Here is a 24,367-nt window from a genome sequence, read left to right on the forward strand (position 1 = left end):
CTTTATTATCCATCAGCCACATGAATAGCAGCCAGGGGATGTAGCCCACTGGACCCCACAGAACCAGGACCGCGATTTCGGACTTGGTGAAACCAAAAGCACGTATGGCTGAGTTCTGGATCGGACCCCATGAGTTCCACACCATCCCTTGCAAGAATCCCAGAAGGGAAAAAAATGTCAACACCAGCCATCTTCTCCCATACACTCTGCTGTACACTGGCAGGTTATTTGTCTCCGTGCTTGACGGGGACAGAAGAGGTTCCCTTTCGGCTTGGTCGCTCGATGCGGTGCCCATGGTGTTGTACTCTCAGTTCGATGACAGTGTCCGTATCAATAATACGACGGGAAATACTTCGTTATTTACTTTTTTGTCCCCCCCCAGAAACAATAACAACCGTTGTCGGTTTACCATCGACGTGACGCTAGTGCGCATGTCTAAGCGGAAGTCGTATACAGTCTGAAAACTGTGCTCCTGTGACCGCCATTTTGGACCTTTCACTCCAGCGGCATGAACGGTCCTTCTCCGCGTCAACAGAGCCACAATGGAGGGACTTTCACCGTAGGCAACGTTGGAAGAAAGTCCAGCAGACGTACACGTGAATTTGTTTACTTCCTCGAGGTGTTACGTTGATCCCGTGCAACGTTTTGTGTAAGGGGAGACACTTTCTACAGTAGCGCTCAATAAATCGATATAGGGTCTCTACCTCCCACAAATCCGGGAAGAGGATTTGAGACCACACTATTTTAAGACAGGTCTATATTTCGGAGCTAATCGGAACTACTTAAAACATCATTGATTGACTTTATTTTGAGCGTCTGAACTGGTTGGAAGTGCCTTATTTCGTGTCATCTTCGGCCATTGAGTGATGACAGAGACATATCATACTGTCATTACATAGATTGACCTCTATCCAGCCTTAGTGTTATTCGTTTAATACACCGTCCTACTAGTAAGGGCCATGGCAACCCCAGCTAACGTTAAGCCGTTCAGCCCCACGGAGGCCCGGAGGATTCAGGATGGTTTACAGCAGCCCGCTGTCTTCCTAAACATGGCTTCTGATTGGCCAGTTTGCAACTGGAGCGTCGACCAATTGGCTGTTTCCCTGGGAGACAAGCACATCAGATTCAGGCTTGGCCGAAAAGATGAAACTAACTGTAAGACAAAAAAACAACAAACATTTCGATATCAAAATAATAATACCAAATGTACCAGAATAAATCAATACACTTCACTTTTAGTCAGAGGACACTTTAGTGACTTCAATAACATTTGGAAGACATTTTTAATTGGCTACAATGGGGGACGATTGAATGTGCAGTCCTGGTATTGCAATTACTGTGCTTAACCAACTGTGACAACATTTGGACTGCCTATAAACCATTTGATGTGCGGGCATTGTGTTCTAACTTTGAACCTCTCTTCCAACTCTGTACTAGTGTTTAGTCAGCGCTGATCACATGTACGATGCACACCAAAAAATGGCATAAATAATACATGAACAATTGTAATTGATAAATGATTACGATATTTACATAGAACCGAACCACATGAATTGCTTTATTCATACATAATTTCTCTCTCTCTCTCTCTCTCTCTCTCTCTTACTCCCCCCTCATTGTCTTGGTTCAAAGGGCCTCTGTTTGAGACACAGTGTGCCTATGTAGAGGCTAACCTGGCCCAGTTTCTCAGATGGACCAGTGGCCACAGTGAGGCGGCTGTGGGATCTTTTGCCGCCTACCCCTTCTCGGAGTACTGGGCGTACGCTGACTACAAGTACATTGCTCACCTCTTCCAGGAGACGCCTTCGAAGTTTCAGGTACAAGCTATTCTGTTCTGATGATGGCTCATTTTCGGTTTAATGTTAATTTTATGCCAATTTCCTGTTACCTTTAAAAGGAAAGTGGGTGAGGTTGAAGAAAATACTATTAAATATTGGTCTGTTTACTCCTTTTCTGTAAGTGATCTGCCTTGAGGCTGTTATTGAGAATCAGACAAACTAGGGGTCATCCCAACCTTTCTGCCTGCAGTTACTTTATACTCGCGTCAGTGTAATGTGTTTCAGAGGGGCACCCTCTGAGTCAATAGCTGCTCGTTGGTGATTTACAATGTTTTGCGGGACACATGAGCAGATGCACAGACGTAGGGCAGACAAAGTTAATCTTTTTGGTTGTTAACAAAGTAATGCATTAGGGTAGCACACTCACAGGAACAAGCGCTCCATCATGGAAACAGGGGGTGGGTTATGCATCCAGAGTCTACCTCTTAACTTCAGAATGCATACACCGAAGAGAGCAAAAGGGTTTTCCGTATATTGTTTTGTTCTTGACATTCTGAGGATGTTTTCACTGAACGGTTCAAACTTATGCTAATCACGGATTGCTGTTCCATTGTAAGCGGTTCTCGGAATACTTGCTATGCCATTTCTTGGTCTGTTCAACAACGGTATTCATCTCAAAGGCTTTAATGTTCCACCAACACAGAGATCGGGGGTCTAGTCTTTTTTTACTCCGCTCCTACTGAGATATTTGCCTTTTCGCCCCCTCCATGGCTTCACTGTGATCGACGCCGTTGTCTTTTGTCAGTGTCCTTTCCACTAACCTGTAATTTAAATCAATCCCATGACAGCTCCAATCGACCAGTCCCCTCGGACACGGCACTTATCACGTATGTTTTTCTCTTAGGATGTCAGGTGGTCCGACTTTGGCTTTGAGGGGCGCGACGGGCAAGCCAGCACCCTGTGGATCGGCACCCAGGGGGCCAACACCCCATGTCACCTGGACTCGTACGGCTTCAACCTGGTGCTGCAGGTGCAAGGAAGGTTGGGCTGGGCGATTGATCGAATTTTGATCGTGATTTTAGCGTCAAACAATCACAAAACTAATATAATCGAGTTGAAACGTATTTTTTTTTTTTTTTTTTCGTTAAATGTTTTAACAGCTGGATACATATCTGTACATTATTTTAGATTTGAACATTTTCTATTTGACCATTTTGTGTATTTTTTAAGGCGAACTTTCAAAGTTCTCAGTTACAGTTTTTTGGGAGAGACATACATGATTTCAAACGAAAAAAATAATCGTTTGAATATTGTGATTTCAATATTGAACAAAATTATCGTGATTAGGATTTTTTCCATAATCTAGCAGCCCTAAAGGAAGATGAGGTTAACCAGCGCCCAGTGTGGGCTAAACATTCCTGTCCTTCTGCTGTTAGGCCTCAGCTGCTAAGCTGTCATGATGAGGGGCTGATGATATGATATGATTGGAATCTGTCTGTGTGTTCGTGCATTGGCTCGTGTGTGTGCGCTTGATTCAAGATGTAGGCTAACCAATCCTTGACGAGACAAATCCTTTCACCAATGGGTATTCTAGGCAATATCCTTATGAATAGATACACTCGAGATGTCAGAGGTCAGAAATTCATGTTGTCAAATTGAGCTGAAAGGTGTGTGTGTGTGTGTGTGTGTGTGTGTGTGTGTGTGTGTGTGTGTGTGTGTGTGTGTGTGTGTGTGTGTGTGTGTGTGTGTGTGTGTGTGTGTGTGTGTGTGTGTGTGTGTGTGTGTCTAAAGCCAGGAAAAATACAGTGAGGCCGGCCGCCTTGAGAGAAGGTGACTAGATTACGTTAGACACAGGCCCTATTGTGGTATGGAGGTCTCCTGACAGAAAGAGGAAAAAAATATCAATTTGTATCTTATCTCTCTCCTTTTACTTTCTCAAGCAAGCACAATTCTTATCTTATACCCGGTAATTGGGTCTCAGGGGTCATTTCAATAGGCAAAGAAATGACTGTGATTGTTCTTGGTCGCTGTTGATCTGTAGAAGGAATCTTCACAGAATGCTGATGAATCCTTAAAGCTCACAGAGCTTTTGTGATCGCGGTGTCGTGACACAGACGAACTTGGATTGAATTGGAGCAGTCGAGCACGTCAACGCTGTTGAAAGCGCCACAGATGTCTAGAACAATGGAACAATTCAGGGAACGGAGGAACACAGTAAAAATGTTGGGTTTAGAGACGGATTGGGATGTCCTCATTTGAGGAGTGGAAGTTGCCCTCCCTTATCAATTTGATCGTGCCGTCAGTCCCATTGTAGCAACTTGTCCAATTGTATTCGGTGTATCGAGTTCATCTGTATTGTGAGCCTCTTATCGTTTGTTATACGGGTCCCACCGAGTGACGGCTCTGCTTCTCTTGTCGTCCTCTCTCACTCCTCCTCTCTCACGCGTCGTCATACAGGAAGCGCTGGCACCTGTTTCCTCCCGAGGACACGGCCAGCATGTACCCCACCCGGATCCCCTACGAGGAGTCCAGTGTCTTCAGCCGGGTGGACGTGGTCCGCCCCGACCCGGCCAAGTTCCCGGCCTTCGGGACGGCCAGGCCCCACCGGGTCACCCTGCAGCCTGGACAGGTCAGCCCCGGGCCCCGCCCTCCCTCCCTCCCTTCCTTCCTCCCTCCCTCCCCTCGTCGATCACACAGATGGAAGCCTCCGTAGCTCAGGTTTAGACACTAAAAGCCATGCCATGCCCCTCTAAAGGCTCAGTTATGGCTCCACGTCGACGCAACACAACGGTGCAGACGCTGCGACGCAGTCGTGAACCTGCTTTGGTTCTGCGTCGGGTTTTTAGTGTGCGGACCAATCACAGCACTCGCTGCTGCGTCGCCTTGACGCAAGGTTACAATTTTTGGGAGGCACAGGTCAGGCCCTCGCGGTGGACGCAAAGGAGAGTCCGCAAGGACGTAACGGGTCCGTAAACCCCCTTGTGTTGCCTCAACGTGGAACCACAACTAAGCCTTTGCTCTGAGCCACCTTGTTTCCATTCGGGGAAACCCTGGCATGAGTAAATCTAGCAACTTTTGACTTTCAATGCCTCTGCTTCTTTAGTATTGCAGCTTTGGCGACAGTGTTGACTCACTTTGTAAACCCAAGGGTGAGAGGAAGTGAAATGTCGGTTAAGTCAACTGTGCCGACAGATATGCAGTCACAGACTTTGTCGCATGTGATAAATGACTTTTGTCACAGAGTAGGTAATCATAACGATGTATTTCCTTGCTCATCAGGCGATGTCCTCGTGATGTTAAGCAGAAATAATATTGGTCTTTATGGTCTTTTTTGTGCTTCGCTTTTTTAAATGGGCTGAGGAATGCTCATTAAAACTATAACTATGTTCTGAAACACCCTGGCAGATATAAGCTGAACGGGCCTGATCGGTATGCATTGCGTCTAACACAGAACCGTATCCTCATCTGGTTGCCTTGTACGTCAATTTGTTTATGAGTACAATCTCAGCCTGGTGCTCGACTATCATTCGGTCACCGTTACCTCACTTTATCCTCCAGTAGCTGTCTGGTAAGAAGGAAAGCAGCGAGGGGAGTCAGGGCCAGGGCGTACCATTATCCTATAACCCTCAACCTGGGTATCTCTGTCCAATCCCCTCCCTCACACCAGCCCTTCTTGCTCACCATTTCTGACACAGTGCTGCTGAGATTTCAGCAAGACGCCTTTTTCCAAAAATGAAAACATTGCATCGACATAGAAGTTAGCTCTCCATCCTTATCATCGCTGTTGTCATTGGCTACCTCAGAAGTCCCCCGTTGCACCACACTCTCTCTTATCACCGCAACCCTCCTCCGCAGTCACATGGTATCTTTTAAGTTTTTATGTTTTTCATTTTGAATTATCAGTCAGTTCATTTATTGTGAAGTTAGTTAATTTTTTGCTTTTGTCTTTTTGTCAAATTGTTCACATTACCCAATACCCACCATTTCTCAGCTATGATTTTAATAAGCCTTAATCAGTCCAAATGGGCCCTATCAACGCCAAGGCACTTGGCAATATGTCAGCTGCCAACACAAATGAGATACTGAGTGCACAGCGATGACACTATTGGAAAGCTTAAAATATTTCAGCAAAATCAAACAAAGCACAGAGCTGTGCTCCTTTCATGCCATTGTGTGTCGATGAATCAATGAAGCCGTCTCATTCGAAAAGAGATGGGAGTCACACAAGAGGGAACTGGGTGCTAGGCTGGAAAAGGTGATGTACTGCCACCTAGTGGATTGTCCGCATGATTGCGTCATCTGTAATTGCTGAACAATAGCAATTCTAAGGACAAAGTTAAATCTCTTGAACGGTCCCCAACAGGTGCTGTACGTCCCCAGACACTGGTGGCACTATGTGGAGTCCTTGGATACAGTCACTGTTAGCGTCAACACCTGGATAGAGCTGGTAAGCTAACAACCCCCCCGCCTTATCCACGCAACACACACTTACTGCTTTCTATGAATAGACGACTGATGTCTGATACTTTACCTCAAAATGAAAGGGGCTCTTCAGGCGAAAAAATGATCATTTTGAGGGGAGCCAATTTGCTTTGAAAGAGCGCCCGGGCTAACGGATGGCTGATGCTCACAGCGCTAAGTGCTGCCATCCGACGGCGCCTCCCCAATGAACACGTCCTGTAGTGAAGGATTCACACCGTCATTATGTTGTGTGTGTGCGTGTGTGTCTGTGTGTGTGTGTGCGTGCAGATACACCGTGTGTGCGCATGGGCACATCCACTATTATTGGGGATGAGTGTGTGTATGTGAGTATTCCTTCAGAATTTGTGTGTGTGTGTGTGTGTGTGTGTGTGTTGGTACGTGCGTGTGTGCATTAGAGTGCCTGAAGCAGAAGAAGCCCAGCCTCAGCCAGGGAACGGTTTATTCAGCTGGGCCGTCCCTCCCTGCAAGGTCACTGATGTGCTGGAATCTCTGCACGCAGCCCCCAGCCCCCCTACTATCTCCATCCCTCTTTAACATCACACCCATGCTCCATTCTCTCTGTGCGCCACGCCATGCTCTCCAACCTGTGTCCGTCCGTCCGTCCGTCTGTCCCCTCCCCACCCAGACTGACCGGCCTTTGTTGACCCTCTTTCCCGTGACAGGAAGTGGACGACGAGGCGAGGGTCGGCGAGGCCGTGACCAAGGCGGTGGTGTGCGCGCTGAAAGCAGCGCCCAGCCAAGACAACGGCGACACGTGGCTCAACCCCACCGAGGTAGAGGCATCCAGACGGGGAGAGAGAGAGGGAGAGGGAGTGTTGTTTACATGACTTCGTCTTCGTCTTCGGCTAGACTCCACACACAAAATCCAATCCGCGGCGTCGGCAGGAGCCAAGCGGCCTGGGGTTGTGCGTTGAAACGCACACAATCACTTTTGAGATGTCTAGCCAAATGGATCAAGTTGCGAATGAAGAATTATACATATTCGTATCTCCGCTGATAACATGCTTGCGATTAAGCTTGTTTCTCCTCGGAACACCGTCTTCACACAAGAGTTATGTAATTACGGCCTCAGGCTTAAAAGGCTGTCATATACACGTCTTTCTGGTGCCTGTCGGCTGCTGCTTGCATAGCAATTTCACATGAAGCTCTACTTTAATGTTTGTTTGAAAGACGATAAGCAAAAACCCTTTTGAGGCTCCTTAGTGCAACCGAGAGCAGGATGAGTGGCAGTAGCATCCACCCTTCACACACTCCCCCCCCCCCCCCTCTCTGTCGATGTCAGGGAGGCTCTGCTCTGCCGTCCACCGCAGCACAGATGGTGTCTCAGTCCTTCTTAACGTGCAGGCAGTGATTTGCTGTTCAGGAAGAGCTTAGGGACCTCTGATAGGAATGGGATCCAGAGGGAGAGAAGATACCCGAGTTCACTGAAAGTTTAAACTCGGCCGGCCAAAATCCTGGGAGATTGACGCTAATCCAGCGCTAATAAATAAAGGATTACAATCTGAATCAATACTTGGCTTGTCATTCGACTAACGACACGCTGTCAAGACACTGATGTAGTCTGTAGATTCGCATGGATCTCTCTAAGTGCGTCGTCTCAAACTAAAGTAATGCCAGACCGGCTGAAGCACAATCGAATTCCACCGCTCACCACTTTTTATTGTCCCTCTTCCTTTGCAGGACGGAGTGGCCACTCACGAGGAGAACATGCAGTGCCTGAACCTGGCGGTGCAGGCGTGCGCGCAACAACCGCCGACCCAAACGAAAGCCCTGAAACGAGACTCTGCCGGGCTGCCCGCTGACCCGGCCGTGGAACCTACGCTCATCACCGCTGCCTTTGGGCCACACCTGGTCCTGGTGCCCTGCACCTCTCACGAAGACGCCCCCGGCTACGACGCGACCTGCCCCGCCGAAACACCAACCAAGCAGGCCAAACTGTCGGGGTCCTCGGCAGACCACCCTGCCGGAGCCGACGGGTTCGGGGGGCCCGCCGCTGAGCAGGGTCGGGTACAGGGGGCGGGGGATGCGCTGCCAATCACCACCAACGACCTATTGGACTGCCTGGTGCATCCTGATGTCATCAGCCGCGTCACAGAGCTGTTGTTGGAGAAGCGGAGCGGGAGACGTCCCGGGGTCACACCCGCACATCGTTGAGGTTTCGATCCACGGTAAATGACACATGGGACTTATTTGTGTTGTGTGGAGGGGAGAAGATTGTGTTCAAAGGAGCATCAAACCAGTCTTCACGCTTCTTGTTTGTTTATTAAAGAGGCTTTGGTGCAAATGACTCCTGCTTAGGCTAGAGGGGTATGTGTCTGGACACCAACGTGGTGCTAAGCTTTCGCTTGATAGGTTAAGATTTTGACCCCAGTCCCCTGTTTGGCAGGATCAGAATCCCATGGTTTAAAACATCCCCTTAAAGGCCACTTTGGCTGTGATTAAGGAGTGAAATGCTTCCCCCCCCGAGTAAGCAGTTAGTCCAAACTTCTGATGAGTCACAGAAATACAAACAGTTGGAGGAAATTACTGAGGATTAATTGAGCAATTCATAAGCCGATCAAGTAAATGTGGGAATAAATATCAGCAAGTTCCCGGGTTTTGACACATGCCTTGTTTACACAACCTAATTCGGTAAACCTTGTTTACACAATCCTAAATCAGGAAGAAAAAAAAAATCTACAATGTTGTTTTTTCATTTAAAGAAGTCAAAAGTTGTTAACTTAACATTGTTAGTGGGAAATTCATTTACTCACTCCTCATATAGTAATCAGAGCATTGCTTTCCAACAGCAACAGCAGATTATAATGGTGTTGTGATTGGTCGATGCTTGTCCAATGCTAACAGCTGACAGGAACCTGTACTTTTTAATTGCCGAACATTTGTCAGGGTTCTCCAGGAACTTTGAATTGACGCAGCGTTAATTGGAAAATTTATGTTAATTATTGCATACATTTTATACATTTGTTTTCTTAAAAAAAAATAAAAAAGACATTCTACAGAATGGTGTCCAAGCCTTATAAAAATGATTTAACATCAAATACTGGAAAGCAGCAAGGTCTCATTTATCCATAATGTAGGCAAAATATGTGTTCAGTCAAAGGCAATCCTTTAGTATGTGAATAGTTCTCTAATTAAGATGATTAATACCAAAGTAGACAATAGGAAACAAGGTTAAAGTCCATCGGAGGAGACGTAAAACTGAGGTCCGGACTCACTGAGGTCATAAAAGATCCCATCCTCCTGTATAATTGGCTGACTCATTAATTCCCTCACTCTCCACCACAAGCTAGTGTGTGGTGAATGTTCTGCCGCAGATTGGCTGCCGTGCATCACCCAAGTGGGTGCTACACACTGGTGGTGGTTAGTGAGGTTCCCCCCTTCACTGTAAAGCGTCTTTGAGTGTCTAGAAAAGCGCTTTATAAATTCAATCCATTATTATTATTATTATTATAAAAAGCCATTCAAAGAGATTTTAGAAAGCTAAAATCTATGTTTTGTGCAACATTTTAAAGTATAATTTCTTGCGCAACAAACCCAAAATAATATTATTCTTGTCATTAAAAATAAAAATAAACATGTTAAAATGTAAAAATAGAATCGCAGATTTGCATGGACGATTCATCACTGGTCATACAATAAACAAGAAACAAAAAAATATTCATCCCATCTTAACATGTAAACGTCACAAATAAAGTACATAAGTCGACAATATAATTAATTACAAAAACCAAAATAAATCATCCCTGGAAACTGGGATTGCAGAGTACTATAATTGCCTTTCCCAGGCACACTTTAAGGCAAAGCAGAGACTAGGGAGTTGATTAAGACATTGGCAGTACTCACCTTCTGCCCTCAATTTCTAATCCCTGTGCAATAATTAGGGAAGAAGTATGAACGTCTGACACTAAATGCGTACCTGAAGTCTATTAGTGTGACGTGTATTAGTCGCTGAACCGTGTGCGATGTCGCCCTGTGACAGCTAATTTACATATCATGTATGTGACATCTCTTTTGGATGAATCTGATGACTATAAAAACAGCTATGCATCATGGGAGATAGTGCTGAAATGAGTGCACACCTGCAGGTCTAAACTTCTCGGAGGTTGCAATAACGGCATTATTAAGTGGTGCACTATAAAGGGATCCAGATTCGTCCAATCATATTTCGGACAGCATTACAAAATGGCGACTCGCCCAAATAGTGAGCTACGTAGGGGCACCGGCGGACCAATCCGAACAGGGCCGAAGGTGGGAAGGTGGTGGTCCGAGTTTATAGTTTGGTCATCTTCTCGGTCATCTTCAGCTCGTCCTCGCTCTCTCCCTTCGCAGCATCCTGCTGGTACAGTTTGTCCAGCTGACTCGGGTCCACGTAGGTGTAGAAGTAGGCCATGATGGAGAAGATGATGCACACCGCCACCAGCAAACACGCAAACAACACAAACTCCGCCCACTGCAAACAGCAGAGGAAGACCACTACGGATCAGTAGTATTGACACAGCTCTCTCTCTCTACTGTGGCTCTATGGGTAAGAGTTCACCCAACAACAATAGGCGGTCGTTTGGGTTTTACTGAGCGCAATCAAGGTGGCTGTTCTGGCAGGCCTTTATCTGTCAGTGTTTTACACGTACTCCAACCATCCACCACTCAAGGTTAACTTTTAACCTAATTTCTCTCACGGAATGTCACAAAATGACGTCAAATTCCATGTCTAAACACACCCGACGTTGCCTGTGCAATGTACGTTCAGGACACGTTTAGTCCAACGTGAGGTGTGTGTTGTGTGCAACTGTTCCCATAGGCTGTCTCACCTGTTCCAGGCCCCCCCCCTCCGCCACGATCAGCACGATGACGTTGCCGAAGGCGACGGTGAGCAGCCAGCCGGCCTGCAACACTGACTTCATGTTGGCCGGAGCCTGGGGCGAGGGGAGAGAGAGAGAGAGTTACACCTGGGAGTTACACCACTTAAAGCAGTGGTTCCCGACCTGGGGGTCTGGACCACACTTGGGGGTTGTCCGATAAGCATCTGAGGCCATGGGAGAAGATGCTGAATTATATATAGATATAGATATCTAAAACAATTGTATGTACTAAAACACCATATAATAACACACACGTTTGTGCATTCGCTTGGAAATTGTTAATAACCTTACGGCATATGTTGGTTTGTACATTCAATTGAAAATTGTTAATAACCTGACGGCATATGTTGATTAACCTGACACACACAATGGTTTGTTGCACAGAACCATCTGGAAGTCGTCCATTGAAAGTGTTTGGAAAAGGGCAGGCACTTTCAAAGAACACTCGGCAGGTGATTGGATGAAGCTCCTGTCCATCACCAGCTATCACGTAGATCACGTGGTTCCTCTTAGGAAGCTGATTGGTCCGAACCACTGTGGGTCAACCACAAGCGCATAACTGAAAGCCTGGTAAGATGGATTCTCACAAGATCGAGCTCTCACGAATACAGCTGCCTCGCAAGGTGACATGTTTACAGGGTAACAAAACTAATAATTTTGAGATCCACTGACTTAAAGGGGACAGTTCAACAATGCCGTAAGAGAACGGCATTGTCATTGCGGTAGAAGTAGAAAGATCCAGATAAGCCGGGTTGAGGTGCAGGTTGAGGTGTGTGGTGGATTCATGAAAGCTAATTCAGCTGTGGAGTCAGCTTCTCCTGACCCCAATGGCATCATTGTGGCGTGGACGTGAGCTGGCATGGTCTAGCAGAGCTGACCACTCCGTACAAACACAACTTAGGGAAAATATTTTTGTTTACGCCATTCCGTCCACACTTCAAAAAGAGGGGTTGATTGTCCTGTGAACCGTGCCTCTATTGGCCCTGCCACACCATTCAGACTGCCAATCGTCAGCAGAAAAGGCAGTCGGACCGATTTGGCCGATTCAACATGTGCAATCGGTGGAAAAGAACCCTGTGTGTGTTGGTGTGTCAGGGCCTTAAGGAGACAAGCCTCCGGGATTGTGCCAAGTCGGAGGGAACCCTGTCCCTCCCTCCCTGGTGCTCCCATTTAACTCCCCGACAGGATGAGTTAAAGGAGACCAAACGCCCCCTTAGAGCTGTGTACGGAAAGCCTCCTGGCCCTCTTCTGGTTTTTCATTCAGGGACGGAGCTATAGTGCAGTTCCCGCCTTCGCTGTCGCCGCTCCCTGCAGATCTGAGGTTGCCAGAAGGTTGGATTGATGTTACCTGGCAACCCAAAAACGACTAGAACCAAAGACAATGAACATACAGAGGGCAATTTGAGTCCATTTTCACATCTTATCCTACACTTTTAAGACTTGCTGTTTCGATTTTCCAGCTACAATAGGTCGTTTCGGGGTTCGGTTTGCCCTTAACTCCTTAATACACACAAGAAATATCGAAGCAAATACAAGTGGTGTTGACGTGACGTATGCGGGGGGTCCAACCTGTGAGTAGGAGAACTCCAGGCCGGTGACGGAGAACATGACTTCCCCGACGGTGATGAGGACGTACTGGGGAATCTGCCAGGCGATGTTAACATTGTTGGCCATCACGTCCTCAAACCTGGCTGCCACGATGCTTTCACCTTCCTAGCGAATGACATTCGGGAGACAATGAGTTAAAGGCGCAGTGCGTAGGATTTAGCGGCATCTAGCAGTGAGGTTGCAGATTGATAACTAACTGATTACCCCCAATCCCCCCATCCCATTCCTTTCCAACGAGATATGAGATGCTACGGTGGCCTGTAAGGTGCCAATAGATACTTCCAAAACGAGTGTGACAGCATTGAGTAGCCAAGTCACAAGTGATGAGAGGGCCTTGATAGATCTTTAAATTGTACTTGGTTATTAAGTCTGTAAAACTAAAGATCTTCATACCTAACAAGTAAGATAGAGATTTTGATCAAAGATGAAAAACCTTCATCGCTAGAGCTATTTGTTTCCACTGGGCTTCTGTACACATGGCAGCCTCAAAAGAAGAGGACCTCCTCCCTATGTAAATAGGGGGCTCATTCTAAGGTATGACAAAACGCAATTCATATTTTCAAATGATTAAACCCTAATGAAAACGTACTCTTGAATTACATATTCCAGTTCCTCAAAATCTGTTCCGCAGACCGCAACTCAATTCCACACACTGCACCGCAAGTATTATGGGATGCTCCACATGTTATCGTGCTGTAAAGCTGGGGAGTATAGTCATACAAAACACATACCTTCTTGAGTATGAAGGTGTATGAGGCACCAAAGTCTAGAAGACCCAGGTCCAGATTGGAGAAAGCCCCTGTTGGCGCCTCGCACTTGACATTTGAGTACCTACCAGGGAAGAGTTGATGAAGGTGAGACAAATAAAGAAACATCTGCCACCATTTAGTCATATTCTGTCGGGGAAAACCAACCGATTCCTTGTTAAGTTCTGGATTGGAGACATGATGTAGTTAGCCTGGACATTGATGGGAACATCCGTAAGATACACGCTGCTGTTTTCAGGAAGCGTGCTGATGAACCTGTAACACAAGTTTGGTGGTTTCTTCATCTTTTGATCACTTTGTCAACATCATCATCATCGCTGTTGTGAGAATCAAAGCTCTGCCATCAAACTTGTTATGTATGTGCATAATGTAGGTGTACACAACATTATGTACATATACATTTCAGATAAATATAATACATATATATATAGATATACATAAAGGTATAAATAAAATACCTCAAAAAGGCATTCCCGCCGGGATCTTTCTCAATATTGTCCTCCACCTGAAACGAAAAATACAGCGACACGGAAGTGAGCAGAAGCGAGCGAGGTGACAGACACAAGGACACGGCCCATGAGGTAATGATTCTGAGATTATTGATTCATTCCTGAAGGCTCGACACCCATTAACATCCAGCTCAATGGGCTGGACTCTCAGTTCACACTCACAAGGTCATGCTCCATTCCGTTTCCCGATGCTACCGGGTACAGGATGAGACTGTAGGCTCGCTGCTCCGTGTACGACTGCGTGATTTCGTGGACCGATCCGGGGGAATGGACGCGTATGGTCAGGTTGGTGCTGTGCTCTCCCAGGTGAAGCGTTTTGTACTCCTGGGGGTCCTAACGAACACAAAGCCGGTCTGGGATTAGAAACGTACCAACGAGAGGACCTCCGGCATTACAAAGCTTTAATTCTCCTCAGATGTCAATGGAAAAAATATGATATAAATGCGTGTTTTTATCAAGAGCTAACAGCCGAGTGCAGTATGTGGGTAAGAACACCTCCACGGCATTTAAACCATGACGGCTGATGAGTTTCATGAGGATTTGTTGAAGGAGTGTGTGTCTGTTAGGTCACACACTCACAGAACATAAGGACGGACGAATGCAAGAAAAACAGAAACACAAACAGTGCACAAAAAGTCATTTTAAAACAATCAAGCCTGGGCCGCTTACCTGAAATGAACTGATCGGCATTTTAAGCGGGTCAGAGCCAGTGACAGGTAGAGAAAGAGAGAGATCCCCCTCCATCAGGTTATAGACCTGAACAAGACTGTCTCCTGGTCCCGCAGGCTCCACCACTGATTTCTAGAAGAACAGACAGAGGGTGGCAGAGAGAGACGACACAGGGGAGTAAGCGTTTGCGTGTTTGTGTGTGTGTGTGTTTTTGTGAGTGTGCATCCTCACTTTAGTTTTTGTAAGTTAGTAAGTTAGCAAGTAAGTAGGTTAACACACACACACACACACACACACACACACACACACACACACACACACACACACACAAACGCTTTTGTGTGTGTGTGTGTGTGTGTGTGTGTGTGTGTGTGTGTGTGTGTGTGTGTGTGTGTGTGTGTGTGTGTGTGTGTGTGTGTGTGTGTGTGTGTGTGTGTGTGTGTGTGTGTTTGCTTGTTTATAATTGGTGGCAGAGAGCAAGCACACCAGCTACCTGTCCAGATTATGCCGATGAAGGGCATGCAAGCGATTTAGGTCATAGACAGACAACAACCCATCATCAAAACCATCATCTCTGACTGAAGTCTCTGATCTCGGTCAGAGACAGCCGACAGAAGTCATGGCTGGGGCTAGATATAGAACTACTCAAATATTTTAAATATTGAATATTTGAAACCTGCCCAATCCTGATGTTTAACACTTAGCCTATGGCTAAGAATGTCCAGCTTTGCATACGAACCACCACATTGATCTCTACAAAAGCAGCGAGACCAAAGGCAATCGCCGCAAAGATCATCCCACAGGCCATCTTCCTGAGGGGCCTGGAGAGAGAGAGAGAGAGGGAGAATGTTTACATACTAGACAATTATATACAGAATTCTGATAATTTGCACACAATGGAGAGAAGATAGGAGGAAGTAATGGGTGTTGTTCAATTCACAACATTTATTGTATTCATCTGTCTTAACAACATTGTCTTAAATGTTCGGAAAGTAAGAAATGTAAGAAATGGGCAATAGACAGAACAACCAAAAACACATACACACACACACATACACACACAAACACACACACACACACACACACACACACACACACACACACACACACACAATCACACGGCTCTATGTATGCTTCCACTGTTAAAACCTGACTCGATGGTTAATGTGTGGCCTCTGAGGCCAAAGCCAACTTGCCTCATATTAACCACTTAACGGCTGAAGACCAACAATAAACTCACGTGATGTTGACCCTGCACAGGCCGACCAGCGGGTATATTATGAAGTCAAAGATAGGCACAAAGATCAGAATCAACAGAGCGTTCAGCATCTACAGGAAAAGAGAACGAGGAAAACATACCTGTCAATAAGTCATTAAGGTACCGCATTAAAGTCATAGAACCGTCATAAAAGCATCAAGGGTTATAGTTGAGCAAGGACTAAGGGAGGGTAGCAAACAATATCTGTGTGTGTGTGTGTGTGTGTGTGTGTGTGTGTGTGTGTGTGTGTGTGTGTGTGTGTGTGTGTGTGTGTGTGTGTGTGTGTGTGTGTGTGTGTGTGTGTGTGTTTCTGTGAGTGTGCGTCTGTCTGTGTTTGTGTGTGGGTGTGGGTGGCTGTGTGTGGTTGGCTGGGAGTGTGTGTGTGTGTGTGTGTGTGTGTGTGTGTGTGTGTGTGTGTGTGTGTGTGTGTGTGTGTGTGTGTGTGTGTGTGTGTGTGTGTGTGTGTGTGTGTGTGTGTGTGTGCCTGTGTGAGTGCATGTGGAGAGAGGCGGAGAGCTGCCAGAGCCATACCTGCATTTGGTCAGGCTTTAAAGTGAAACCTTCACCCTGTTGGGGTAACAGCCATGTTAAAAGTAAATAGGAGCCACAATTCAACATGAACTGGATTAACTCCACAGAGATGAGGACACATTACGCTTATCAGGGGCCAAATCGCTATAAAATTTGACTACAAGGAATTTACAATTCATCCTAACAAAGGGATGGGCCAAATGTCGATCTCGATGATTATCACTCTCCATAAAGTTATTGTCATGATCATCGTTTCTAAACCCTGATAGCACTCAAATAAACCCTTACCATCGCCATGTTCATCCTGGTGGCCTGTAGAGTCCAGCGGGATCCCTGGCACATAAAGTAAAGGACAGATGATCTTGTTAAAGGCCCATTCGCTTCTAGCTGGTTTATGGTTGAGTAAGGACAGCTTTAGGCCAGTCTTAGGAGGAGGGACACTTTGAGTACCTGCTGATCAAACAGGGCCCAGAACATGGGCAGGGGGAGGTAGAGCGTCAGAACCCTGAGCACCATCTTGATCTCCTGAATCAGTCGCTTCTGTTGGGACAAGCAGAAGCAACGTCCACGTTCACAGGTTAAAGAAGTCTACATCGTCACACTGCCACCCACCCATAAAACCGCTTCAAGTCCGTCCAAATCGTTTCAACAATCTCACAGCTATAATCCCACAAACGTATTGTGTCCTTTTTGAGTTGTTGCCGATCAAGTTTCAAGCTCAAGGTACTTTGAAAAAGTTCCATGGTTGTATAGGGTGTATTGTTTTAGTGTCTTCCTTCTTAGACACACTTAGGAGACTAGTAGTTTCTACTAGTAATTCTCTGGTGTTTGCCTCCACATTTTCAACACAAACGGCATGTAGGAAGCTGCTAAATCCAAACATAGCGATGTACTAAGCTTTGAACTGGGTCTCAGGGGGTGCACAGAAGCCCTTCAGTCTAGAGATATGTTATTTCCTTCAGGTGCAAAGGTGTCTCAACATACTGAGTACTTCTCCTCAGCCCAGTCCAGCCAGTGTTTCCTCTTGACATCATGCTTGGAGCTTCTGAAGCGATTTTTGATAGCAAACTGCAAAAAAAAAAGAGAGAAAAGAAAGGAAGAATATTCATTTGTTGAATGTGTCCAGAGAAGGGGGGGGGGGGGGGGGAATCGGCACATGGAAATAGTTAAGCCAAATTTATCACCCAGACCGGTATTGTCCTTCAAACCACCCTCTGTATTACTACAACTGGAATCAGTAATCGGTAGAACAAGTTTAGACCCCCCCACCCAAACCTTAATACAATTCATCTGTTATCTCTCCTTCACATCTCCAAAAGGTTTAGTACACCTCACATACGAGTGCTTCTCATTCAAGTACACAGATTCTTATGATATAGTTCTAAAATACCTCAAATGTAAAATAACCAAACATATTGTATAACATTAACAGATTGCATTGCATCATTTCTATGATTTTCAGCCTGCTTTTCACAGACCTTTTACATCTGGAATACATTCACTCCCATGTCCCTACGATTAATGGGATGATAGATAACTCACCCCGATGCACTTGCAGACATCCATTAATATATTTCCCTCTGGAGGAACTTTCTTGTACATGCCGCTGCCAGAGATGAACACCACTAAACAAACAAAGCACAGATGAGACTCTTCAATATGGACCGTGGAGAGCAACAATAGCCCTTTGCATTTCTAATGGCTTCGCTCTGTGTGTAGCCTGCTCAGGGTTCAATTCTGTTCAGTGGTGTACAGAAACAACATCGGGATGAGCAAGGACTGGGTCTGTTATCAAGAAGAACCACACTCATATGCGTTTCTTCAGGTTACTAGGGGTTACGAATGGCTTGCTACCAACAGGAGGGGGTCACCAACAGGAGGCCATTGATTCTGCCGGCACGCCAGGGGACCCAGAACAGGCATCCCATCTCCGCAACAAGTGCCCCGCCCACTGACCCACTTGCTCAAGCGCCCCCGGTGTGTTTTGATGCGGCGTGGATGACTCAGTGAGCCGTGAATCCCATTAGGATCAGCGGCGCTCCGGGATTCCGGCACAGTCAGCAGAACGGAGACCTGCCGGCTCTCTGCCCATGACAAGCGTGGACCGGCTTTTGGTCAACAGGATGATGAGCTAGACCAAACAGCCTGAACCGCCCTCCAACAGTCTCTACAAACGCACACACACAAGTACACACACACACCGGCGGAGCTAGGCTGACTGTAGGATATTCACTACGGACAAACTGATACTCATACTCATCAATTTGGGGTTTCTCTTTCTCTCTCTTCATTTTTGTTTAGATCATTCATGTGGCGGGAGGCGGAAATCTATAAGCACGTCCCTGGCAAACACAAATGCTTCCAGCTGTAGAAAAAAGTGTCTGGAAAGATTTCAAATCAACATTCTAAAATACCCTTCTGTATGCTTCGTCCATTCGTGCAGATTACTTTCTACGGTAGAAAACCTCTGAAAAAAAACAGGGAACAATGCGTTACCCTGCCCCTTGCCGTTAGTTTCCAGCCCAGACTCTTTGCCCATCTCCCCCCAGGAAGTCCTGCTAAAAGATAGTAGGACTGCTGGATCCGAGATAAGTCGCAACGAATCTACATTACGTTGAATGATTTGAAATGCCTTTACGTGGAGAGAAGGACGTCAGGGTCATCAACTGGCAGCTCTAGAGTCTGTTCTTGGACATTGACACTTACTGACAGCTATAATGTGAAAATCTTTATATGAAAGTGTGATCATAAAAAGGGTAATTGAGAGGTTCTAGTTTCGCAGAAACACTGCAGTACTGTGTGTGTTATGTTCAGGAGAAGTCGTGGCATAGTTGCCGTAAAAAACATAAACATCTGGTTGCCGTAAAATGTTGTTAACATCTGCAAAGGGCCACGTTTAGGGAACATAAGCAATGGGTGACACATAACTTATACAAAGAGACCCTACATGTCACACATTCAACCTGCTAGCCAAAACTGATTTGGTTTCGCTTTGAGATTAGCTTTATGGTTTTTAAAATCCTTGTTTAGCATTATTTCTGCCAAATAAAGGAAGAAAGAAAGCCAAAGGTACTTGGGAGCGGCCATCGTGTGAACGGTGCGGATCAGTCATAGCGGCCTGGAGAGGTTGATTAGCAAAACACTGTGGATAAGGAAGAGGGGGGATGTGGTTGTGCCTAGAGTAGGCAAGGCAACTCAAGGAATTTACACAATAAAGAAGTCAGGGGGGTCGACCAAGACAGGACTGGGAAGAGGTTTAGGCTGACTGACTGTAGGATTGAGTTTCTTAACTGCAGGGACAATACAAACGCTAACTAATTAGCCTTTTAACGTGAACTAGTATTGAGTGACAAAGGTTGTATTGTGATATTATCATGAGGATTATTGTGATCCACGGCTATGGCCTAACAGGACAGAGGAAAGCGAACACTCACCCAAAGCCGCGACCATCAACACTGCAGGAACGCCGAAGGCAAGCGCGTAGCAGTCATCCCCGAAACATTTGACATCACCTTCGAGGGAAAGAGCCGTGAGCGCGCAGTAGCTAGCTTATGTATCGCTTCAGAGGAACAGCCCGATGCTAAATCACTGGATAGCAAACCGTTATACTGAGGAACAGTGGTATGCATGGACGTGAGTTTGGGTTTGTTGGTAACAGTAGGAACAGTGAGGTCTGGTGTCAGCCCCAGAGCTGACCTCTGAGAATAGGGGTCACGATCATGGACAGGACGCTCCCAGCATTGATCGCCATGTAGAAGATGGAGAAGAATTTCCTCGTCTCGACCACCTGTGGAGTGGATGTTGAACACTCTTAGGCATTCAGACTGCTTAGGGGTGAGACAGGTGAGTACATTGCGTGGATAGAGAAATTTGCCCCATTCAGAAGGGTCTGGGCCATGTCCCCCAGGGAGTATTGTGTGAAAGATATATACTTTGCATGCTGATTTATATTTACTGAAGTCCAATTCAAACAGCCATTATACGGTAAACTCATTAAAATAACTGAGTCCTGTCCCTAATTAGACTTTTAACTAACTAACTAAATCGTCTATCGAGCCAAAGGTAACATTTATAGTCTAGAGGTCCATATAGCGATTTAATATGGCAAGTTTGCATGCCGGCACTCTCACAATTACACTGATCAGCCTGTGTTACATGCTTAATCGAAATGATCCTTCTAAAGACACACGCCTTGTCATTTTATGAAAATACAGGTGAGCTCAAATTTATTTTTACAAATGATTTATATTGTTTACGATGGGAGTGCAGCAGAACAGCCGTTGCTATGGTTACCCACCTGCTCCGGCTCAAATTGGTCCCCCCCAAACGCTGCCACGCAGGGCTTGATGCCCCCCGTCCCGAACGCTATGAGGATCAGGCCCACCATGGACAGCGCACTGACACACACACAACCACACACATATACACAGCGCAAGCAAACACACTCACACACACACACACACACACACACACACACACACACACACCCACAAACACACACACACACACACACACACACACACACACACACACACACACACACACACACACACACACACACACACACACACACACACACACACACACACACACACACACACACAATCACTAGGTTAATACTAGTTATTAATGAGTGACCACAAGCATTTTTGCAATCCATTAAACATAATTTCAAATGATTTGGGAAATTTTGACAAATTGTTGTTTTTGAACCAATTAGACCAACATATGTAGCACCACCAAAATACTTTTTACATTAAAATAAATGAGAAACGTGATCGAAATATATCTTACAACTAATGAGGCAAAAACGCAAAAGATATCAATAGAACATAAATTTGAACGATACATCACCTTGCTACTACAACACCCATTTTCCTTTATACATGAGTAGCTTTGTCAAACCCTCTCTGTCTCTGTTCTTTTTGCTTCCCCAAGTCGAGATGAATGGGAACTTGGGTAATAAATTGTGCTTACATGTGCATCGAGGTGTCCCCCACGGTGGGAATCGCCCCGACAGACTTGACCACATGGCCGATGACGTACACGATGGACAGGTAGATGATGGTCCTGGGGAGGGGGAAGAGGGGAGTAGGGTCAGGGGGTCAACCAGCATCGATGGATAGAGAAAACATTACAATTACAATCAGGGCATTTAGCAGACGCTTTTATCCAAAGCGACTTACATCGGTAAATACAAACATTGACACACCGACGGCAGAATCAACCATGCAAGGCGACAGCCAGCTCGTCAGGAGCAGTTAGGGTTAAGTGTCTTGCTCAGGGACACATCAACACTCAGCTATGAGGAGCTTGGGATCGAACTAGCAACCTTTTCGGTTACAAGACAACTGCTATACCTCCTGAGCTAAGCCAACCCGTAAAAACATCCACAGGGACCTGCAGCGGCAAGTGTGGGTACCAATAACACCGCCTATACAGAATACGGATAGTACTGAATGAAGTCCGAACTAAAGATGTCTGAGCTCAAGTCATGTATAAGTACACAGAAATTATGAAGGCAGGGAGAGGAAGCTCGGAACTCACTTGAATTTACCCAGCCAGGAGTCTGCTATGAGGGCCCCCAGTACAGGCGTGAAGTAGCAGAGGCTGGTGAAGGCATGGTAGATGGCGGTGGACAGGTCCCTGTCCCAGTGCAGGTAATTGACAAAATAGAGTGTCAGAACCGCTGTGTACACACACGGACAGGAAGGACGCACAGGCGGTCATTCAAAAAGGCAGACATACAAATATGAACTGCCTATCCAATTGCAAACGTACAACGCAATAAAGCAACTATGAGTAGCCATCAGAAGTGCATCGATGAGTATGTATACCATGTCGTCTATAGTATCCCTATAGACAACATGTCCCTAATCCCGATACTTTGGACTAATTTATCAAAATCATTTTGATAACATAGTAGTAACATGTAGTGTTATTACCAGTAAATTGAATGTCATTTTTTTTCGCTTCCTCTTAGACACACACTGTGTGTGCGTGTACGTTTTTTGTGTACGTGTGTGGAGAGGGTTATTTTTAATGAAGGAGGAAGTTGACGGACAGGTCAAGGTAGGCGTTGGTAGTGACCAGCTGTCTGATGACCATTGTTTTCCCAAAACTATTGAAATTAAGATTAATGATAAACCAATTACTTCACTAGCATATCTGTGGTACAAATAGAATGTGTGTGTGTGTGTGTGTGTGTGTGTGTGTGTGTGTGTGTGTGTGTGTGTGTGTGTGTGTGTGTGTGTGTGTGTGTGTGTGTGTGTGTGTGTGTGTGTGTGTGTTTGTGTGTGCGTGTGTTCGTATGTGCGTGTGTGTGTGCGTGTGTGTGCGTGCGTGCGTGCGTACCTCTCATGCCATAGTAGGAGAATCGTTCACAGAACTCATTCACGACTATGAACGCGATGCTGAGTGGGTAATTCGTTCCACACAATTTCTAAAAGACGAGAAAAAGGGAGAAGGACATAAACAAGAGGGAGCGGGGTGGTCAAACTATATAAAAGGTCACTCGATGTAAACGTCTAAGCATGGAGGCCTACTATTCAATCAAATTGCAAATTTGCAAAGATAACGGCCATAGTGAATTGGAATTTTCCTGCATAAAATTGCTGGTGAATGCACAATTAAAAATGCAGTTAATAGATGGATGGAGTTAATAGATGGAATGCGCTGTCTTTTCCCCCAACTACATTAAAGTGTTCTGCATCTTCGTAAACAAAGCCTGAACTGCAAGTTTCTGCTGATTCTACGCGTAAAACTCCGAGTCAACTTTGGTTAGGGCGAAAAAAAGTCACATTCATTTTGATGAACACTTGAAAGTTAAAGGATTCAGTTACCTTCCCCATGATGGCGTTTCCAAAAAAAGTTTTGCAGTTGCACAGCAAATTGTTTGATGGACTTCCAAGACCGTCCCTCGCTGATCTCTGAAGGCAGCTTGACGCAGAGGTGGTTCTTATGTAAACGCTCCTCGTTAATATTCCACCGAAACTTCCTCGGCTTCCTCATAAATGGCTTCCATCTCGGTCGTGTCTGTGTAGCCTGTTTCAGTGATTGCGGTCCAGCGTTTGCAAGAAGAGTGTGAATTGCCATAGAAATGTCCGATGAACGGGAGCAACTTGGATGCACAATGGGGCTTTTGTTTGAACAAAAGGCTTCAAGAGTGAAATAGCTGGCCATGGCAGCGAGGACAGCTCAAGGTTTTTTTGTAATTGTTTACATATCAGACGTTTAAAGGTTAATTGCACACATGTCCGTTGAGGGAAAATAATGCTTGTATTGAGGACCAATGAGCTCAAATGTTGTCCTTTTAATTAAATAAATAAAGGAAGCAATTAAGAAATAGCCTATAAATAAATCCATAATTAGCCTATTATAGAAATGTGTGATTTTATTGTTAAATAATGTACTGATATGTTCCACCTTATTATGAAAATATATTTTCCGACCATAACCGTATTTAATTAGGCCTATAGGGTGTTTAAATGATAGGAGCAAAACGGTTCAGTTCAATTCGGTCCACTCCTCCTAGTATGCGATGATAATGTACAATTCCAGCCGTGAATTTCACTTCACATTTAAAACACCTCAAGGTTTGCTAAGCCCAGTTCAGACGAAAGATTCAATCTTTGGTCTGAACTGGGCTTTACTGGTGTGGCCCCTCAAGGCTGGCCCCTCAATGCTGACCCTAAATGCTGACCCCTCAGCAGCCTTATGAAGAACCAATGTCACCACTTTGAAGGGTTGTGTTGCTGTCGAATATAGCAGAGGCCTATCTGTGGGTTAAGTGTTCGTCAATTCACGCTTTTGTTTCGTCACTTCTTGTTTCCACCAACTCTTTATATCCATCATTGGGTATTATAAAAGCATTGAATACATTTGTCTTTGTCAAATATCATCGCCA

General features: G+C 45.6%; 3 protein-coding genes across 4 annotated transcripts in view; 1 reads left to right on the top strand and 2 right to left on the bottom strand.

The window, feature by feature from the left end:
* slc49a4 (solute carrier family 49 member 4) overlaps positions 1 to 436 on the bottom strand; it is a 40,048-nt gene extending 39,612 nt beyond the window's left edge. The window contains exon 1 of the mRNA XM_056580292.1: positions 1 to 436. Within this exon, the coding sequence (XP_056436267.1) occupies positions 1 to 295 (295 nt within the window). The 5' untranslated portion in view covers positions 296 to 436.
* On the top strand, positions 423 to 9,255 carry hspbap1 (hspb associated protein 1). 2 transcript variants are annotated; one of them, XM_056580295.1, is made up of 8 exons: positions 427 to 649; positions 952 to 1,155; positions 1,633 to 1,817; positions 2,683 to 2,819; positions 4,236 to 4,407; positions 6,142 to 6,225; positions 6,923 to 7,033; positions 7,941 to 9,255. In XM_056580295.1, exons 2-8 carry the CDS (start codon positions 960 to 962, stop codon positions 8,412 to 8,414), a joined length of 1,359 nt encoding a protein of 452 aa, XP_056436270.1. In that variant the 5' UTR covers positions 427 to 649; positions 952 to 959; the 3' UTR covers positions 8,415 to 9,255. The 2 variants fall into 2 exon arrangements, with proteins under 2 accessions (XP_056436268.1, XP_056436270.1); XM_056580293.1 differs by having other exon boundaries at positions 423 to 1,155.
* slc15a2 (solute carrier family 15 member 2) lies at positions 8,282 to 24,263 on the bottom strand. Its single transcript, XM_056580291.1, has 22 exons — positions 23,304 to 24,263; positions 22,816 to 22,903; positions 22,009 to 22,150; positions 21,439 to 21,531; positions 20,759 to 20,858; positions 20,158 to 20,248; positions 19,896 to 19,973; positions 18,004 to 18,086; positions 17,446 to 17,529; positions 16,912 to 17,001; positions 16,750 to 16,794; positions 16,462 to 16,497; positions 15,913 to 16,001; positions 15,412 to 15,493; positions 14,673 to 14,804; positions 14,166 to 14,336; positions 13,953 to 13,999; positions 13,642 to 13,749; positions 13,459 to 13,558; positions 12,689 to 12,832; positions 11,069 to 11,173; positions 8,282 to 10,710 (listed from the first exon to the last, which is right to left on the bottom strand). The coding sequence occupies exons 1-22, from the start codon at positions 23,310 to 23,312 to the stop codon at positions 10,531 to 10,533; spliced, it is 2,097 nt and encodes a 698-aa protein (XP_056436266.1). The 5' UTR covers positions 23,313 to 24,263; the 3' UTR covers positions 8,282 to 10,530.
* Positions 24,264 to 24,367: the final 104 nt, after the last annotated feature.

The sequence above is a fragment of the Gadus chalcogrammus genome, chromosome 20, assembly GCF_026213295.1.
Source record: "Gadus chalcogrammus isolate NIFS_2021 chromosome 20, NIFS_Gcha_1.0, whole genome shotgun sequence".
Classification (NCBI taxonomy): domain Eukaryota; kingdom Metazoa; phylum Chordata; class Actinopteri; order Gadiformes; family Gadidae; genus Gadus; species Gadus chalcogrammus.

Bases quoted from the DNA above. Each gene is read 5' to 3' on its own strand.
- hspbap1 (XM_056580293.1), top strand. From the start codon at position 960: ATGGCAACCCCAGCTAACGTTAAGCCGTTCAGCCCCACGGAGGCCCGG. The intron at 1,818-2,682 runs GTACAAGCTATT...TTTTTCTCTTAG, and splicing joins AGACGCCTTCGAAGTTTCAG to GATGTCAGGTGGTCCGACTT. The intron at 2,820-4,235 runs GTTGGGCTGGGC...GTCGTCATACAG, and splicing joins GTGCTGCAGGTGCAAGGAAG to GAAGCGCTGGCACCTGTTTC.
- slc15a2 (XM_056580291.1), bottom strand. The intron at 17,002-17,445 runs GTATGTTGAGAC...TTGTCCCAACAG, and splicing joins GGGCTGAGGAGAAGTACTCA to AAGCGACTGATTCAGGAGAT. The intron at 13,750-13,952 runs GTATTTTATTTA...CTTGTGTTACAG, and splicing joins GGCGGGAATGCCTTTTTGAG to GTTCATCAGCACGCTTCCTG.